The 20,000-nt window shown below is 44.0% G+C and overlaps 2 protein-coding genes across 12 annotated transcripts in view; both read left to right on the forward strand.

Annotated features, from left to right (window-relative positions):
• Window positions 1–13,239, forward strand: part of LOC138405643 (NACHT, LRR and PYD domains-containing protein 12-like) — a 15,868-nt gene extending 2,629 nt beyond the window's left edge. For 3 of the 8 annotated variants that reach the window (XM_069515461.1, XM_069515462.1, XM_069515470.1), the window contains exons 4-11: window positions 1–1,848; window positions 2,857–3,030; window positions 3,732–3,905; window positions 6,774–6,947; window positions 8,561–8,734; window positions 9,434–9,607; window positions 10,330–10,503; window positions 11,564–13,239. The exon at window positions 1–1,848 is cut by the window's left edge. In XM_069515461.1, the coding sequence (XP_069371562.1) occupies window positions 1–1,848; window positions 2,857–3,030; window positions 3,732–3,905; window positions 6,774–6,947; window positions 8,561–8,734; window positions 9,434–9,607; window positions 10,330–10,503; window positions 11,564–11,573 (2,902 nt within the window). In that variant the 3' untranslated portion in view covers window positions 11,574–13,239. Of the gene's footprint in view, window positions 1,849–2,856; window positions 3,031–3,731; window positions 3,906–6,773; window positions 6,948–7,193; window positions 7,274–8,560; window positions 8,735–9,433; window positions 9,608–10,329; window positions 10,504–11,563 lie in introns of those variants that run through there. The other 5 variants (XM_069515480.1, XM_069515484.1, XM_069515487.1 and 2 more) reach the window with 3 other exon arrangements.
• A 459-nt stretch (window positions 13,240–13,698) lies between these two features.
• Window positions 13,699–20,000, forward strand: part of LOC138405666 (semaphorin-3D-like) — a 6,893-nt gene continuing 591 nt past the window's right edge. Inside the window, exons 1-7 of one of the 4 annotated variants that reach the window (XM_069515630.1) lie at window positions 13,699–13,857; window positions 14,975–15,063; window positions 16,640–16,681; window positions 16,979–17,136; window positions 17,225–17,550; window positions 18,340–18,482; window positions 18,603–20,000. The exon at window positions 18,603–20,000 is cut by the window's right edge and continues 591 nt beyond it. In XM_069515630.1, coding sequence (XP_069371731.1) covers window positions 13,800–13,857; window positions 14,975–15,063; window positions 16,640–16,681; window positions 16,979–17,136; window positions 17,225–17,550; window positions 18,340–18,482; window positions 18,603–19,097 — 1,311 coding nt within the window. In that variant the 5' untranslated portion in view covers window positions 13,699–13,799 and the 3' untranslated portion in view covers window positions 19,098–20,000. Of the gene's footprint in view, window positions 13,858–14,974; window positions 15,064–15,521; window positions 16,215–16,639; window positions 16,682–16,978; window positions 17,137–17,224; window positions 17,551–18,339; window positions 18,483–18,602 lie in introns of those variants that run through there. The other 3 variants (XM_069515638.1, XM_069515643.1, XM_069515632.1) reach the window with 3 other exon arrangements.

Genomic DNA, 20,000 nt, shown 5'->3' on the forward strand with positions numbered 1-20,000 from the left:
GGGTCTGCAGGAGGTTTTAGACCAACATAAGATCAGTGTGAGGAGGAGATGTGAACATGTGACTGAAGGAACTGAGGAAACAGGAAGTAGAACCCTCCTCAACAGGATCTACACTGAGCTCTACATCACAGAGGGACAGAGTGAAGAGGTTAATACTGAACATGAGGTGAGGCAGCTTGAGACGGCTTCCAAGAGGAAGAGCCTCCACGACACTCCCATCAAGTGCCACGACATCTTTAAAGCCTTCACTGACCAGCAGAGCAGCATCAGAGTCGTCCTGACCTGCGGCGTCGCTGGCGTTGGAAAAACCTTCTCGGTGCAGAAGTTCACTCTGGACTGGGCAGAGGGTTTAGAAAACCAAGATGTGGGTCTGCTGGTTGTGCTTTCGTTCAGGGAGCTGAACCTGGTGAGAGACGAGCAGCACAGTCTTCTCACGCTGCTCCGTGTTTTCCATCCAACATTACAGAAGCTCACGGCAGAGACGCTCGCTGTCTGTAAACCTGTGATCGTCTTTGACGGCCTGGATGAAAGCAGACTTTCTCTGGACTTCAACCACAGGGAGGTCGTGTCTGAGGTCACACAGAGGTCATCAGTCAACGTGCTGCTGACAAACCTCATCCAGGGGAATCTGCTTCCCTCGGCTCTCGTCTGGATAACCTCCCGACCTGCGGCGGCCAATCAGATCCCTCCTACATGTGTTGACAGGGTGACAGAAGTACGAGGCTTCACTGACGCCCAGAAGGAGGAGTACTTCAGGAGGAGATTCAGTGATGAGGAGCTGAGCAGCAGAATCATCTCACACATCAAGACGTCCAGGAGCCTCCACATCATGTGTCAAATCCCAGTCTTCTGCTGGATCAGTGCTACAGTTCTGGAGCACATGTTGACCACAGACCAGAGAGGAGAGCTGCCCAAGACCCTGACGGACCTGTACTCACACTTCCTGCTGGTTCAGACAAAGAGGAAGAACAACAAGTACGGTGGAGGACATGAGACGAGTCCACAGCAGCTGACAGAGGCTGACAGGGACGTTCTTCTGAAGCTGGGGAGGCTGGCGCTTAAACATCTGGAGGAAGGAAACATCATGTTCTACCAAGAAGACCTGGAGCAGTGTGGTCTTAATGTCACAGAGGCCTCGGTGTACTCAGGAGTTTGTACTGAGATCTTCAGAAGAGAGAGTGTGATCTTCCACAAATCAGTCTACTGCTTTGTTCATCTGAGCGTTCAGGAGTTTCTGGCTGCAGTCTACATGTTCCACTCTTACACCGAGAGGAACTCAGAAGAACTCAAGAACTTCTTGGGAACATATGGCAACACAGACGGTACCTTCTCCCTGGATGACCTCCTGAAGAGAACCATGGAGAAATCCCTCACCAGTAAAAATGGTCATCTGGATCTGTTTGTTCGCTTCCTTCACGGCCTCAGTCTGAAGTCCAACCAGAGAGTCTTAGGAGGCCTGCTGGGTCGGACAGAGAACAATCCAAGTATCATCCAGAGAGTCTTAGGAGGCCTGCTGGGTCGGACAGAGAACAATCCAGAGATCATCCAGAGAATCATCAACAACCTGAAGGAGATGCAGAGTGATGACATTTCTCCTGACAGAAGCATCAACATCTTCCACTGTCTGACTGAGATGAACGACCACTCAGTACATCAGCAGATGCAACAGTTCCTGACGTCAGAGAACAAATCAGAGGAGAAACTCTCTGAGATCCATTGCTCAGCTCTGGCCTACATGCTGCAGATGTCAGAGGAGGTTCTGGACGAGTTGGACCTGAAGAAGTTCAACACATCATACCAGGGTCGACGGAGACTGATCCCAGCTGTGAGGAACTGCAGGAAGGCTCTGTGAGTCCAGACATGATCAATACCATGTTGAATCAGTGTAGATGAGTCAAACACACACAGTGTTCAATGATTCTCCTTCTTGTGGGCAGCATGGTGTTGTAGTGGTCAACACTGTTAGTGCAGCCTCTCTGTGAGGAGGAGGTTCTCCTCCTGTCTGCAGGGTTTTCTCTGGGTTCTCCAGCTTCATCCACAAACCAAAGACATGTAGTGTGTGTGTGTATAATATATGTATACAATAGTACATGTGTACATATGGTATATACACATTCTCATCTCATTGTTGTATATCCAGTATGTTCTAGAAGTTTTCTTGAAGCTGGTGAAAGATGAACTCAGTCGGTTTGATTCACTCCAGAGTTTCTGAGGCTACATTTAAACATGAAACATGACTCGTCAACATTTTGTGCTCAGAGACCGTGAACTGCAGGACTCCGTGTTAAAGTGAAGATCTGGATTCATGATCCGACACCATCGATTAAAAACTGTCGTCTAAATCATCCCAATAAAAAACAGAACAAATGAACGTGAACTTAGTTGAAAAGTTTTAAACATGAACAGTTTATTCTTTCTTCAAACTAGAATTCTCATCCTGTGTCTGTGCACCACCACCAACCAGTGCAGAGTCAGTCCCTGCAGGTCACTGACATGTTGCATTCACAATAATATGAGGTCACTGTAACCTTTGACCTTCGACCACTGAAATCTAATCAGTTGATCTTTGAGTCCAATGGTCAAAATGTGAAGAAGTTCTCTAAAGACAGACTTGAGACGTCATGTTCAAGTCCTTGACCTCTGACCTTTGACCACCTGAATCTAATGAGGTCATCTGTTAGTCTGAATGAACGCTTGTACCAAATCTGAAAGGATTCTCTTGAGGTGTTTTTAAGATCAAATGTTCAAGAGGCAGAAAGTGGATTAACCAGGGTGAGGGTCACATGATCACGTTTTGTATGAATGTTGTGTTTTCTGATTTTATTCTCACAGATTTGATATTTTCTTTAATTACAGACTCGGTGGTTGTTTCCTCTCAGAGATTCACTATGAAGTTGTGGCCTCAGCTCTGAAGTCAGACCCCTCACATCTGAGAGAACTGGATCTGAGTAACAACGAGCTGCAGGACTCAGGAGTGAAGCTGCTCTGTGCTGGACTGGAGAGTCCAACCTGTCGACTGGAGACTCTGAGGTCAGGTCCTTAAATCCTTGAAGGTTCACTTTTCTAAAGTTCTTTCTTATTTGGTCATTTATTTAAATTGAACTGTCTCAGTTCTGCTCTGCTCACTGTCCCTCAGTCATCTGTCCCTCACCCAGCCTGTCAGTCACGTCCACCTCATCAGTCCAACTCCATTCATAAAGTGTCAGTGAGTAACATGTGGACAGAGACCGAGCACTCGTCCTCCTCAGGCTCTCAACAATAAGACACGTTCTTATTGAAGCACGTTGGACAGTTGATGAGTATAGAACCAAACAGGAAGTGACTGTCAGGAGCCATCTCTACTTTAAACAGTGTTTAATGACACAAACCTACTCAGTGACCAAACACACAGAGAAGAAGGTGATGAATGAAACAATGGTCCAACATGTCTGATGTGATATTTATCTTCAGGTCACAGACTGGACTGAGGTCAGCAGCATGTTGAGAGTCTGTGTTGACATGATGACGATCCACAATAACAGGAGGACACATTCAAATATTCACATTTCTTTATCCAGGTTGAGTCTCCGTGTCCAAATAATCTATTGTTACTGAATCAGGACTCGTCTTTAGTCCAACATGTCTGATTTCATATTTATCTTCCATGTTATGAGTCTGTGCTGACATGAATATCTGTTATTTTCACACATGAACTCAGATTCATTTACCGTTAAGTTTTATTCTTTCTTCAGGTTGTTGAGCTGCAGTCTGTCAGAGATCAGCTGTTCTTCTCTGGCTTCAGCTCTGAGGTCAAACCCGTCTCATCTGAGAGAACTGGATCTGAGTAACAACGAGCTGCAGGACTCAGGAGTGAAGGAGCTGTGTGGTCTTCTACAGAGTCCAACCTGTCCACTGGAGACTCTGAGGTCAGTTCACTGACTGACTTTTGTAGATCTCATATCTATAACACAGCATTTATACACAGTTCATCTCATTTAATACTCATTGTATTATTTTTTAAATAATTTTATTTCCTTTTTTATCAACAACATACAGCAGCTTTGTAATCCAGTAAGTGCTAAATGCTAATACAGAGGTGTGTCTGTTGCATTTTCGTCCCCTCCCCGCTACATGTCCCTCCCCCCGAAAACAAAAAACATCTCATACACAACAAATAGAAACAAACAAACAAAACAATAGTAATAGTGACAATAATATCTGTAAATAAAAAGATGAACAAACAAAACAAAAGGATAAACAATAACATGAAATGAAGTCAAATGTCAACTTTCACAAGAAAAACTTCAGGCAAAACAACAACAAATAATAATGAGCAAATGTCCATACAATCCAGTAAAGAGGAAGACATATATGTCAATCACAGCTGTCTCCATGTCAAATGTTTTACACCTTGGTTCAAACACAAATCAGTCACAGAAGGGTACACAGCTTTAGCGTCTTCATGTGTGCTAGAAATGGTTGCCACGTCTTATCCAATGTACCTGTTGAACCACCTAACGTCCACCTTATTTTCTCCAGATGTAAAAACTTCAGAAGTTCTGGAGTCCATAGCACATGAGTGGGAGAGGCCTCCTGCTTCCATTTCACAAGGAGAAGTCTCCGAGCAATTAGGGAGGCGAAAGCAATAGCATTGGAGTAATGTTTGGGAAGGAGAGCGTCTTCAGAAACTCCTGCAGAAATTGCAATCAAAGGGGGAGGGGTTAGATTGAGTCCAAACACCTCAGAGAATGTCTCAAATATAGACGTCCAATAATTGTGAAGATTTGGACAAGTCCAAAAAGTATGAATGAGGGAACCTGTTTCTGCCTTACATCTGTTGCATAAGGGCTCTAACCCTGGATCAATCTTTGCTCATGTTTCCTTTGACAAATGAAGCCATGTAGAACCTTCAATTGTAGGAGTCCATGTCTGGCACAGATGGAGGAAGAACGTACTCTATGAAGGACAGACTGCCACATGTCCTCTGTTATTGTGTTTAGAACAAGGTCCATCTGTTTGGAGATGTACTGGAGAAACCCTGCATCAGATAGCAGGAGAGGGTTAAGCCTCCATGAGTAAATAGAATTTTGATGAGGAAAGCTGAGCTCTAACACCAGAGGGCTATGATCAGATATTACAATACTATTATACGTGCATGCTTTTACCTGAGATAATCACTTTTTATCAACCAAAAAGTCATGGATGCACGAGTATGTTTGATGTACAGGAGAGAAGAACCAGTGTTGTCTGATGGATAAAGAAGTGGCCGTGCGTCAACGACCCCATCGGTCTCCAGATACGACTGCAGAACCAGAGCAGACTTTGAGAGTGGTGACGGTCTTGTGGAAGAGCGGTCAAGTGTAGGGTCCATGATAGTATTCATGTCTCCCCAAGTAATAATGAGTGAGTGTTAATACCAGGTAATGAGTGAAGAACGTTTCTGAAAGAATCACTATCGTCCCAGTTGGGGGCGTATACATTAGCTAAGAGTAAAGGGCGTTAAATAAAGAGCCAGTTACAATTACATAACGGCCATTTGGGTCAGCTACTACATGGGAGACAATCAATGGAGCTGATTTATGAATCAAAATAGCAGTACCCCTAGCTTTACTGTTGAATTTAGACTGGAGCATTTGTCCAACACAATCTTTCTTCATTTTCGGGTGATCTCTATTTGTAGCTGAGTTTGTTGAAGAAATGCAATGTTGACTTTAAGGTGTAAGAGATGAGAGAATACTTGATGACGTTTGATTGGATGGTTAAGTCCCCGAACATTCCAGCTGATTAGATTCATGTGGCAGCCGTTTCTCCCTGAAGTTGAGGGAGCAGGTGTTGCCATCAGAGTTTATGGAAGAAGAAAATGTGAAGGATCATTTTATACCTTTTGTGATGTATCTGAGTTAGCTGTGTAACTCTAGTCGACCTTAGTACGTTCAAACATGACCAAGTGAATACAGATAAAACCTTCAACACAAACAATGAACACATCAACCCCAACCTCCCCATTATCCTCAGTGTCATTCTCTAAAGAAAAACACAAGACTCCCAAAGCTTCCAAGCTTTTTCTGAGATCACACTCTTGGTCTCAGCCACTGTCTCTTTGATAGAAAAGTATTTGAGCTATAATCAGTCTATTAAACTAGTGATTCAATTATCTGATAGAGGATCAACATGAGGTAGAACCCCCCCCCCCCCTTTTGTTTTTAATAAACAATCCAATAAAATAAAATATATTAGATAAAGAAAATACCTGCAAATGTACTTAATGGGCCGTCACAACATAAAGAGAGAGAGAGAGAGAGAGTCACAGGTCTGGATCATGGCCATAGCCGGAGATCATTGACATATTATGCATAGACTATATAGTGGTAACGTAAACCCCCGGACCGCCCGGGGAATGTAAACGAGCGTACCCTAGCGGAGTTTGCCCTTTGACCTCATGACGTCATTTGTTGTCAAGTGAAGCTATGCCCGAACGCTTCATTTAATACTCATTGAACATAATTCCTCTTCAGACATAACTTGAATCCATTCATTCATTAATCTGGGACATTTTAAATATTCAGCTACTTGTTAAAACTCATCTGTGTTTAGTTCTGGATTTCATAAACTGATCTGCAGGACAGAGACCGGGTCCAAATAATCTGTTGTTACTGAATCAGGACTCGTCTTTAGTCCAACATGTCTGATTTCATATTTATCTTCCATGTTATGAGTCTGTGCTGACATGAATATCTGTAATTTTCACACATGAACTCAGATTCATTTACAGTTAAGTTTTATTCTTTCTTCAGGTTGGAGTACTGCAGTCTGTCAGAGATCAGCTGTTCTTCTCTGGCTTCAGCTCTGAGGTCAAACCCCTCTCATCTGAGAAAACTGGATCTGAGCTTCAACGAGCTGCAGGACTCAGGAGTGAAGGAGCTGTGTGGTCTTCTACAGAGTCCAACCTGTCCACTGGAGACTCTGAGGTCAGTTCACTGACTTTTGTAGATCTCATATCTATAACACAGCATTTATACACAGTTCATCTCATTTAATACTCATTGTATTATTTTTTATAATCTTATTTTCCTTTTTTATCATCAACATACAGCAGCTTTGTAATCCAGTAAGAGCTAAATGCTAATACAGAGGTGTGTCTGTTGCATCTTCGTCCCCTCCCCTCTACATGTCCCTCCCCCGAAAACAAAAAACATCTCATACACAACAAATAGAAACAAACAAACAAAACAATAGTAATAGTGACAATAATATCTCTAAATAAAAAGATGAACAAACAAAACAAAAGGATAAACAATAACATGAAATGAAGTCAAATGTCAACTTTCACAAGAAAAACGTCAGGCAAAACAACAACAAATGATAATGAGCAAATGTCCATACAATCCAGTAAAGAGGAAGACATGTATGTCAATCACAGCTGTCTCCATGTCAAATGTTTTACACCTTGGTTCAAACACAAATCAGTCACAGAAGGGTACACAGCTTTAGCGTCTTCATGTGTGCTAGAAATGGTTGCCACGTCTTATCCAATGTACCTGTTGAACCACCTAACGTCCACCTTATTTTCTCCAGATGTAAAACTTCAGAAGTTCTGTGGTCCATAGCACATGAGTGGGAGAGGCCTCCTGCTTCCATTTCACAAGGAGAAGTCTCCGAGCAATTAGGGAGGCGAAAGCAATAGCATTGGAGTAATGTTTGGGAAGGAGAGCGTCTTCAGAAACTCCTCCAGAAATTGCAATCAAAGGGGGAGGGGTTAAATTGAGTCCAAACACCTCAGAGAATGTCTCAAATATAGACGTCCAATAATTGTGAAGATTTGGACAAGTCCAAAAAGTATGAATGAGGGAACCTGTGTCTGCCTTACATCTGTTGCATAAGGGCTCTAACCCTGGATCAATCTTTGCTCATGTTTCCTTTGACAAATGAAGCCATGTAGAACCTTCAATTGAGAATCAACATAAGGTAGAACCCCCCCCCCCCCCTTTGTTTTTAATAAACAATCCAATAAAATAAGATATGTTAGATAAAGAAAATACCTGCAAATGTACTTAATGGGCCATCACAACATAAAGAGAGAGAGAGAGAGAGTCACAGGTTTGGATCATGGCCATAGCCGGAGATCATTGACATATTATGCATAGACTATATAGTGGTAACGTAAACCCCCGGACCGCCCGGGGAATGTAAACGAGCGTACCCTAGCGGAGTTTGCCCTTTGACCTCATGACGTCATTTGTTGTCAAGTGAAGCTATGCCCGAACGCTTCATTTAATACTCATTGAACATAATTCCTCTTCAGACATAACTTGAATCCATTCATTCATTAATCTGGGACATTTTAAATATTCAGCTACTTGTTAAAACTCATCTGTGTTTAGTTCTGGATTTCATAAACTGATCTGCAGGACAGAGACCGAGTCCAAATAATCTGTTGTTACTGAATCAGGACTCGTCTTTAGTCCAACATGTCTGATTTCATATTTCTCTTCCATGTTATGAGTCTGTGCTGACATGAATATCTGTTATTTTCACACATGAACTCAGATTCATTTACAGTTAAGTTTTATTCTTTCTTCAGGTTGGAGTACTGCAGTCTGTCAGAGATCAGCTGTTCTTCTCTGGCTTCAGCTCTGAGGTCAAACCCCTCTCATCTGAGAGAACTGGATCTGAGTAGAAACGAGCTGCAGGACTCAGGAGTGAAGGAGCTGTGTGGTCTTCTACAGAGTCCAACCTGTCCACTGGAGACTCTGAGGTCAGGTCCTTAAATCCTTGAATGTTCAGTGTTCCAACGTTCTTTCTTATTTGGTCATTATCTATCGAAATCGAACTGTCTCAGTTCTGCTCACTGTCCCTCAGTCATCTGTCCCTCACCCAGCCTGTCAGTCACGTCCACCTCATCAGTCCAACTCCATTCATAAAGTTTCAGTGAGTAACATGTGGACAGAGACCGAGCACTCGTCCTCCTCAGGTTCTCAACAATAAGACACGTTCTTATTGAAGCACGTTGGACAGTTGATGAGTATAGAACCAAACAGGAAGTGACTGTCAGGAGCCATCTCTACTTTAAACAGTGTTTAATGACACAAACCTACTCAGTGACCAAACACACAGAGAAGAAGGTGATGAATGAAACAATGGTCCAACATGTCTGATGTGATATTTATCTTCAGCTCACAGACTGGACTGAGGTCAGCAGCATGTTGAGAGTCTGTGTTGACATGATGACGATCCACAATAACAGGAGGACACATTCAAATATTCACATTTCTTTATCCAGGTTGAGTCTCCGTGTCCAAATAATCTATTGTTACTGAATCAGGACTCGTCTTTAGTCCAACATGTCTGATTTCATATTTATCTTCCATGTTATGAGTCTGTGCTGACATGAATATCTGTTATTTTCACACATGAACTCAGATTCATTTACAGTTAAGTTTTATTCTTTCTTCAGGTTGATTCACTGCAGTCTGTCAGAGATCAGCTGTTCTTCTCTGGCTTCAGCTCTGAGGTCAAACCCCTCTCATCTGAGAGAACTGGATCTGAGTAGAAACGAGCTGCAGGACTCAGGAGTGAAGGAGCTGTGTGGTCTTCTACAGAGTCCAACCTGTCCACTGGAGACTCTGAGGTCAGGTCCTTAAATCCTTGAATGTTCACTTTTCCAACGTTCTTTCTTATTTGGTCATTATCTATCGAAATCGAACTGTCTCAGTTCTGCTCACTGTCCCTCAGTCGTCTGTCCCTCACCCAGCCTGTCAGTCACGTCCACCTCATCAGCCCAACTCCATTCACCTGCACACACCTGCTCCTGATCACTAGTGTCAGTGAATAACATGTGGACAGAGACCGAGCACTCGTCCTCCTCAGGTTCTCAACAATAAGACACGTTCTTATTGAAGCACGTTGGACAGTTGATGAGTATAGAACCAAACAGGAAGTGACTGTCAGGAGCCATCTCTACTTTAAACAGTGTTTAATGACACAAACCTACTCAGTGACCAAACACACAGAGAAGAAGGTGATGAATGAAACAATGGTCCAACATGTCTGATGTGATATTTATCTTCAGGTCACAGACTGGACTGAGGTCAGCAGCATGTTGAGAGTCTGTGTTGACATGATGACGATCCACAATAACAGGAGGACACATTCAAATATTCACATTTCTTTATCCAGGTTGAGTCTCCGTGTCCAAATAATCTATTGTTACTGAATCAGGACTCGTCTTTAGTCCAACATGTCTGATTTCATATTTCTCTTCCATGTTATGAGTCTGTGCTGACATGAATATCTGTTATTTTCACACATGAACTCAGATTCATTTACAGTTAAGTTTTATTCTTTCTTCAGGTTGAAGAGCTGCAGTCTGTCAGAGATCAGCTGTTCTTCTCTGGCTTCAGCTCTGAGGTCAAACCCCTCTCATCTGAGAAAACTGGATCTGCGTGGAAACAAGCTGCAGGACTCAGGAGTGAAGGAGCTGTGTGGTCTTCTACAGAGTCCAACCTGTCCACTGGAGACTCTGAGGTCAGTAGATGGTTGGAGTCAGTCCACGCTGCTTTCATCAGTATTTTACTAAACACAGTCAGTATCACAGTAAAGATCCAGGGTCTGGACCAGAAGCAGGATTTGTGGTTATCAGGTTAACTTCAGGTTTAGTTTTTTCAGTCCTACGAAGCTCGTTCACTTCTCATCAGGGTAAATCACCATGGTAACTGATGATGGACGGCTAACATGCTCCGGAGCAGGTGAAGTTGGAGATCAACCTGTTTAAAAGCTCCGCCCACTGAGCAAAGTAACTACACTGTTGTGTGGACATGTTGAAGTGTCTTCGTAGTTCAGGCCTCAGTGTTTCCTCAGTGAAGCTGTGAGAGGACAACGATGACAGACTTCAGGATCAGACAGAAACACAGAGAGACAACAGTCGGCCAATCAGACGAGCCAGAAGCCGGTTGTGATCATTTGATTGATGTGAAGACGACAGTTGTTGTTGTTTTCATGTGAACAGGAAGTGAAGCTGGACCACAGCTGACAGCCTCACATGATGAGCAGAGACGTCTTCATCTGATCTGAGACACTTTGTCCTCTCACTTCATCAGTGAACAACTGATCAGTTGGCTCTTTGTCACAGCTCTGAGATCAGTGTGACTGAAGCCTCAGAGAAGCATCATCACCATGGTAACCATGAGCTGTCTCTACAGAGCAGAAGCTCTGCTGAGGTCCATCTGTCCATCTGTCTCATCTGTCTCATCTGTCTCATCTGTCTCATCTGTCCACTGACAGTTTGTCAGAAGCACATGTTCATCAACACACAGTGAAACATGTCTTCACCTGTAACAGCAGGAAATCCACCTCTCAAGTGTCCACTCTGCACTTTCACATGCAGAGGAAACACACGTGATGGTCAAAGTGTGTGCAGCTCTTAGCGTGTTCATTCCAACACGTGAACATGAAGCAGAGAGGAAGCTGCTCCACCTCTGAACAGGACTGAAGTCCCTGCTGCTCTTTATACTGGATGTGCTGCATCACTGACTCACAGCTGATGAAGTGAGTCTCTGTAAACACTGATGTCTTCTTCTCTCAACAGATGGAGATGATCTTTGTGAAGGTGAGTGTGAAGAGGACAGTGTGAAGAGGACAGTGTGAAGAGGACAGTGTGAAGAGGACAGTGTGAAGAGGACAGTGTGTGTGGACGGAGGCTGAGCTGTGTCCTGATGATCCAGAGGCTGAAGCAGCAGCAGCTTGTGTGTAGTCTCCAATTCACCCAACCCCTCATCTGCATGTGTTTGGACTGTGAGATGAAGCCGGAGCACCTGGAGAAAACACGGGGAGAACATGCAAACTGCACACAGAGACACCGCATCTGAACCGGGATTCAAACCACGAACCTTCTTGCCCCAAAATCTTGCCCCTCGTTATGGATTGTGTTTATTCACATGAAGAATGTGTTTATTGAAATGAGCAGAATATATAAACCCTCTATACAGAGTCACATCTAGTGTATCTAAGTCTGTCTTTATCATTGTCCACCTTTGTCCCTCAGTATATGTCCATGTGTGTATAACCACATTTCCCCCCTTTCTGCAAGGGCAGGACACAAAGTGAAACCCATTGAAATCACTTTGAGTCAGACACATGAATTTCATCGTATGAATTCAGTTTGCTGTAGTTTGAGTTTGGAAAATGCTTCAGGTGCAAACCTCCTTTTTTCTTCAATGTCTGTTTGTGGCTCTGCGTGTTTGTTTGATTTACAAATGACATGAATCAGTGTTACATGAAAGGGTTTTACAACGAGGACCAAACAGGTTCTGATAAAGATCAGAGGAGAACCAACATGATCCAGAATCAAAGACACTCAGTTCCAGCTGCTAAATGCAGAAGAACAGCTGGGACAACATCTGGGGTTGTGTCACTGTGAAAGTTACAGCGCCCCCTGTTGGCATCTGGTAAAATATATATTACGTGACTGCGATAAAATATCGTGTGAATGAAAAAAATAATTCAGAGCCACGAGATCTGAATCTGTTGTTTACTAAAGACGAGGGGACGTGAAGTGAAGAAGCCTCTTGATGAGAAACCTTTGAATCCCAGGATGTGGTGTCTGTCTGCACTGTCTCTGAGGACACACACTGAGGACACACTGTCTCTGAGGACACACACTGTCTGCACGGACTCTGAGGACATGTAGTATAATTTTTGGCCATTAAACCATGTCACTTATGAATGTCACTGTATACCTTTAAGAATCTGCACTACAAACTAAGGTGTGATTGAAACATGATTTACTACTGATTACAATAAGTTTGTGAATGTAATTACGAATCAAACCATATATTCTGTGTGTAACAAGCAGTATGAGGTGATTGTATAACTTGTGTGAAGAAATATTAATCTTTTTAAAAAGACAAACTGACCGAATTGTAACATAATGGTGTCAAATGTAAGCACAATATCTTTTAAAAAATACTAAGCTGATTAAGCAAAAGATAATGGTGTCAAGAATAAGCAAAGTTAGTGTAAGATCCCAACATGCCCAGTGGAAATTTCCAGAGCTAGAAAATTGACCAATGACCTACTGACACGTGTGGCCCCGAAATGATGATAACCAATGAAAAGCTGACAGGTTTGGTCTCTAAAGGGTTTATAAGACAACACCACACTACTGTTAGGCAGAGTTCTTCTCTGCTGAAGCTCCGGCTCGCTACTGAATGCTCTCTGGTTTTTTGTCGACAATAAACTCTGCTGCTTTTTATTCGACTGAAATTTTGGACTTTTGGACCACGAGTGAAACTTAGTTTTCATCACAACAGACACACTAACTCTGAGGACACACTGTCTCTGAGGACACACACTAAGGACATACACTGTCTCTGAGGACACACACTGAGGACACACTAACTCTGAGGACACACACTGTCTCTGAGGACACACACTAAGGACACACACTGTCTCTGAGGACACACACTGAGGACACACACTGTCTCTGAGGACACACACTGAGGACACACACTGTCTCTGAGGACACACACTAAGGACACACACTGTCTCTGAGGACACACACTGAGGACACACACTGTCTCTGAGGACACATACTGAGGACACACACTGTCTCTGAGGACACACACTGTCTCTGAGGACACACACTGAGGACACCCACTAACTCTGAGGACACACACTGTCTCTAGTTTCAGGTCTTCTTCAAAACAGCTGATGATCATTTGGTCAATTAGGATCATGAGGCGACAGGTGGGCGTGTCCTCGAGTTCTCAGTCAGGCTCCACCCCCTGCTCAAATATGGTTACTCCTGTTTTCAAAAAATCAAGATGGCGCTGAACGAGATGTTTGACGTGAGGCTTCAGAGCTGCAGCTCACAAACCGAAGGTGACGTCACGGTGGTTTGATTCTTGGCTGCGTCTGATATTTGATATTTTAGAGCTTGGAGCAAATGTTCCCAGGTTTTTACCAGCTGATTTCAAATCACACTGAACAACTTCAACGGAGAGAGTTCATCTTTAGTCCATGGACAGGGGTCGCCAGCCTTTTTGAGACGGAGCTACTTCATGGGAACTGAGTCATACGAAGGGCTGCCAGTTTGATAGTTATATATTATTATTAATGATAAATGATTCTCATCTGTGTGAAGACACTGATCACGTTCATGATTTCTCACAGTAATTATCAACATTGACTTAACAAGGTGGGAAACAGATGATATCAGGGTTCAACACTTTATTTCTATGAATCTCAGCAAGTGTTTACATTTTCAGACGATCACTTCTTCAACATTTCATCAGACAAATGTTCCATTTTCACGAGCCACCGACCGACCGCTAACAAATCATAGTCAGGAGTCAACTTCAGAATGAGAATAAACATTTGACAGAATCAAAAATAAATCATTCAATGAATTAGAAACGCATATCAAATCTAAGACGCAGCTCACTGGTGAGTTGTGTTATTTTTAGAACAGGCCTGCGGGCGACTCATGTGGTCCTTGGGGGCGACCTGGTGCCCACGGGCACCGTGTTGGTGACCCCTGGTGTAGGGTATAGGTTCGTTTGACACACACACTCACTGTAAACATACATGTGCAAAGGAGATTTCCCACAGCACGACCTCTGAGGTTTACGAGGCTCCCTGGGATCATTGTAACGTGTGTGTGCGTGTGTGTGTGTGTGTGTGTGTGTGTGTGTGTGTGTGCAGTATGTTTACATGCAGATGTCTACATACAATCATCCCATGATATTTTCCTCCATGAGCAGATTCATGTGATTTCCTCATGTTCTCAGTGAACATGTGTAAACACATTGGCTGCTTTGACTGTAGCAGCTGGTTTGTGTAGCAGTTGTGTGTTGTTGGTTACTACGGTTACCACTGTAGGATGTGTGATGTGTGCACCATGAGTTTTCTCTCTTTATTGTATATTTAGTTATTTTGGATTTATTGTGAATGTGGATGAAATGTGCGTTGACTCGAACGCTCTCCTGTTGCCGTGCAGATGATGGGAAGGTGGTGAAGGCGGTGTCGGTCATCAAACACAACTGGGACACAGAGGAGCTCATTCTGGAGGAGCTGACCGTCTTCCAGGTGACGTAGAGTTTCAATACTGCTTCTGATCCAGGAACCAAAAGAACTCGAGCTTTCACAGGAAGCTTCGTGTTTTTTTACCCACTATGTGAAGTTTCTCACAGTCTCTCCAGCCCCCGACCCAAGAAATACTGGAGCAAGAGGTTGGAAGCATATAAAGTACGGTGATTTGAGCTGGTTCCATTACGCTGCTGCCACTAAACTGTGAGAAAGAAAATCAGAAGGCTGACGACGTTTTCATGGTTTTATCTTTTAACAGAACTACTTCTTAGGATGAAACATGTTCGTCCGTATCATTTTTCACTTTGATTTGATTTGTGGAAATCATTTCACTGCTCTTCTTCGTTCTCTGTGAATCCTGACACACACACACACACACACACACACACACACACACGCAGGACTTTAATGCCTAAAACCCAAGTTTGTTGTAATGTCTCTCACTGCTCATCTTCCAGCTCTGCACCCTGTGATGTTCTGTGTGTGCGTGTAGTTTTTCAGTGGAACGTGTTCATCTGGACAAACTCCCCAAAAGAGAAACAAGCAGATATCAGGACGCATATTTCCCAAGATCCTCTGTGTTTACAAACGGACCAGGAAGACGAGCAGAGAGATGACAAAAATAGGAAAAGCACATTTTTGTGTGTTTCTGTTTTTAAACAGATGAAGAAGATGAGGAGGAAGAACAAGGAGAGGATGAAAGAAAAGGGAAAGAGAACCAAAACACTGTGCAGGTGAAGGGAAGGAAGGACGAGAACAAACAAACAGGAAACCAGGCGTTCGTTGTTTACCAACAACTGAGACAGGAACTGAGTCATTTCTGGGTGTAAAGAGCCGGAAGTGACCGTACAGCTGCAGGAGCAACTGACAGGTTGTTTGGATCCTGACTGGGTTTCAGGTCGGAGGCTGTAGTCGGTCGGTCTGTGGGCTTTGAGTTTCCTTCATCCACCCCTCGGCTCATTCAGAGCGGTCGAGGGTCACTGACTCTCCTCTGTGAGGCCATGAAATGAGTCAGTGGTCCAGAAAAATGGAGCTCGGGGGTAATTTATCCACCTGATGGAGAGAGAGACTCATTAGATTTCTGACCTCAGAGCGAGGCCGCAGCATTTAACGTTCACCTCAACCTCTGCACGGCTGAAATATCAGTTCAGGTAAAGATCAGTCACCGTTTCTGTGTCGGTCACATGAGCCTCCACTCCTCCTTTTATTTTCCAGCTTTGTCTTCAGACTGTGTGGTTTGTTGCGACTGAATGAACGAAGCTCAGTGAAGAACTATTTCAAACGGCGTCTTTAAGGCTCCTGAGGTCGTTAGAAAACTGAGACACACAAACATTGAACACCAGGCTGTGAAGAAGACGAGGGAGAAGAGGAGTTTTCATGTTCAGTGTGATCAACTTGAATTTCTAAAATGAAATGTGACACAATCTGGTATCAAATGCATAGAAATGTGTCTGTTAATAAATCTACGTGGATTCGTTCGGCTCATCGTAAACAGCTGTAGATGCACGTTGGTATAAACGTGTGTTTTTGTGTGAAGCAACAGAAACATTCATCCATTTTTCTTTTTATTCCACAGAGTCCGACTCCCATCCTGAGCATGAAGCTGTCGACCAAGAGGGTGCGTCCTCTGACTTTTGTTTACATGCACGGAAACCATCTGATGCGAACATTTCTCGTACAAGTTTCAGCAAAAGTCGCGCGTGCTTAGGACGACACCAATCTGACATTGGGGGATGGGGAAAGAATAAGAAACCCAATAGGATCCTTGCAGCCGTCACTGCTCAGGCTCTAATTAGTCCAGTAAATGTTGTGTTCAAAGTTGTGTTGTTTAGTTGAGACTTGTGTTGTTGTTACAACAGTATAATGAACTCTCAATAAAATCAATCTCTCTCTGTGTCGTCCGTCTCGACCACAGCAACAGCTGTACGTGTCCGGCGAGCTCAGCGTGGCCCAGCTGGGGCTCCAGAGGTGCGAGCTGTACGGGACGGACTGTGCTAAGTGTTGTCTGGCCAGAGACCCCTACTGCTCCTGGGATGGACAGACCTGCTCCAGGTTCTTCCCCACCAGCAAGAGGTAGAGAGGGACAGAGGGGTAATGAGGACACCACACATTCATAACAGTTACCACATGTACATCACACTTTCCCCTGGTTTGGTGTTAGGCGGGCACGGAGACAGGATGTGAAGTATGGAGACCCCTGGAGTCAGTGCCCAGTCACAGAGGACGGTGAGTTTGATATGAAGTCTCTTTATATCAGAGGATCTGAGAGGAGGATTTCCTCCATCGATCATGTGTTTAAAGTGACGCAGCGATGGAACGCAGAACCACGGTGGTCTTCGCTGTTCGTCCACATAAGAGATCGGCATAAATCCACAGCTGTGTTTGATTCTCACGTCTGGATCCATCCAGAAGCTCCAGCTCCTCCTGTGTTCAGTCTGAGCAGGGTCTTCAGTTTGTCCTGTGTTTATACTGGAAATGTACTTGAAGGTAAATTACAATGTCTCTCATTAGAGCTCGCACCTTCGCCAAAGCCTCATGGTCCCTTCAAATATATAAATGTGTTAGTGCTGATTTATTGCATCAAGATCCAAACTGATCTCCTACAATACGATGCACAGAGGGAAAGAAGGACCTGCTAAAATATTGACGTTTTATCATTTCAGCCTTGATGCTTTTTCATGTCTGATTTTGAAGTTTAATGTTCAGCTTTGTTCTAAAGTCACAGTTTGATCAACATAATTACTGTAATAAATATATAGTATATAGAAAGTATAAAATATGTATATAAATATACAAATATTTGACCTTTTTTAACTACCTTCAAAAATAGTATCACAGATAGTAAATTCTATTTACTACTGAATGCAACAGGAACACACTGAATATTTAAACAGTTCATTTTGTACAATAATTAATTCAGCAAGAACATTTTCCTAATGTTTGATTATTTCTCCAAAACCAAAGTTTCAACTGTTGCACGATAACAAACCAATAAAGTTTCTACAGATTTAAAATACCTTCTTGAATATTCTCTGCTGCAGGTAGACATGAGGCGCACTCTAGGGGCCGTTCTGTGTAACTGCAGTTTTCTCCGCTTCAACACAGTGGCAGTAAAGATTATTGAAGTTAAAGAAATGATGAAGTGGTTGACATCTCAGAAATGTTTCTTTAGTTTCTCTTCCTGTTTAGAATGTGTGTTCCTCCTTTTTTCGATTCACACCAATCACCTGGTGAATATTTCCCCTGATCTGTGTTTCTCTTCTTTCTCCTCGTCAGACTCTGACGCTGTGGAAGAGAAGTCGGTGTACGGCGTGGAGGGAAACTCCACCTTCCTGGAGTGTGTTCCTTGGTCACCTCCGGCCGAGCTCAGGTGGACGGTGCAGCGGCACACGGGCAGCTCGCAGCAAACTGAGGACAGAGTGAGTCTGAATCAGTCAACATCTGCTGGAGACGTATCAGAGGAGAAGACATGATGAGATTCAGTGTATACACACAAACACATTTTGTCACCATGAAACCTGCTTCTCTCTCTCTCTCAGCTTCCTCACAGCGATGACGACCGCTCTCTCCACATGAAGCGTGGTTTGCTGGTTCAACGCCTGGAGCTGGCTGACGCAGGCGTCTACACCTGCAGCAGCCATGAGCACTCCTACAGCCAGGTCCTGGCCCGATACCGCGTTCACATCATCCCCAACCACAGCCTCCACCCAGCTGCCCGACACCAGCAGAGCCACGGCCCCAACCACGGGAAGACTGGCCCGGTGGGGGGAGCCCTACCTGTGTTCCTGGGCCAGTCCGGGGCCTCTCACCCGCCCTCGTCTCTGCCGGGACTTGGGAACTCGTGGCCGCCGCAGCACCGGAGCTACAAGGACCTGCACATGGTGGGGACCAAGAGTCTGAGCGTGGACGAGTACTGTGAGCAGCTGTGGTACCGAGAGAAGCGCCGGCAGCAGAAGCTCCGCACTCTGAAGCTGAAACAGGAGAGCAGGAAAGCTCGGGTGAGGAGGAACAACCCTCCTGAGGTTCCTCTCTAGTCGGCTGCAGGACAAAGACTCTGGACAACAGCTCCTGTGAACTCAGAGGACAAGAACGCTTTGTTTTTGAGCAAATCATTCCAATGGGTAAAAAATCATTAAAGACCGAGTGTCATGAAAACAAGAGAGTAGTATTTACCTCACCTGAATATCCGACACCACAGAAAACATGGAAAGAGCAGTGTAGAAAGGTTCTTTGTCTCTGAACTCATGTCGTCATTATGGTTTGGAACACAGAGCAGCTGAAACCTGACGTCATCAGGCGTCTGATTCATAGACTGTAAATAAAGTTTGGTGAAGCGTCTCCACTTTCTCCCTCCATCCAGAAATAAAGCTGAAACATCTCACGTAGGAACACTACCACCTCACGATGCTGACGTCATGAAGAGTCAGAGTCTGATTAGGGGATGGAGCCGTGGTATCCAGGTCTAACCCGTACACCTATCAGTCAGTCTCAGCTGTCAATCATGACGTCTCCGCCTCTTTTTATATCATCAAATAAACGGATTCAAACCAAACGGATCAGAAACACTTCAGTGAGACAAGAACGACCTGAAATCACAGAAACATCTTTGACAAACATTTATCTAACGTCTATTCTAACTTTTTTAGTTTGGTCCATGTCCCGTCTGCTAATGTGGAGGAGGACCTATACCGCAGCCAGCCACCAGGGGGCAATTGAGAGGATTTGGCTTCACGTTAGGGAGCTGCCATGTCGTCCATCTTTATCTACAGCCTCTGCTCTGAATCATGAATCAGCTCCAAGGTTCCAAGACTGTTCGGTGTGAGACTTGTTTCCTCGTGGATCCTTGTTGACGGTTTAAAAGACAGATTCTGTGTTAAATGTTTTATTATTAGTTCAAAGAAAAGATTTGACAAAGAGACGAGCGGCCTCAATTATTT

The sequence above is a fragment of the Paralichthys olivaceus genome, chromosome 2 (assembly GCF_024713975.1).
Source record: "Paralichthys olivaceus isolate ysfri-2021 chromosome 2, ASM2471397v2, whole genome shotgun sequence".
NCBI classification, from domain to species: Eukaryota; Metazoa; Chordata; class Actinopteri; order Pleuronectiformes; family Paralichthyidae; genus Paralichthys; species Paralichthys olivaceus.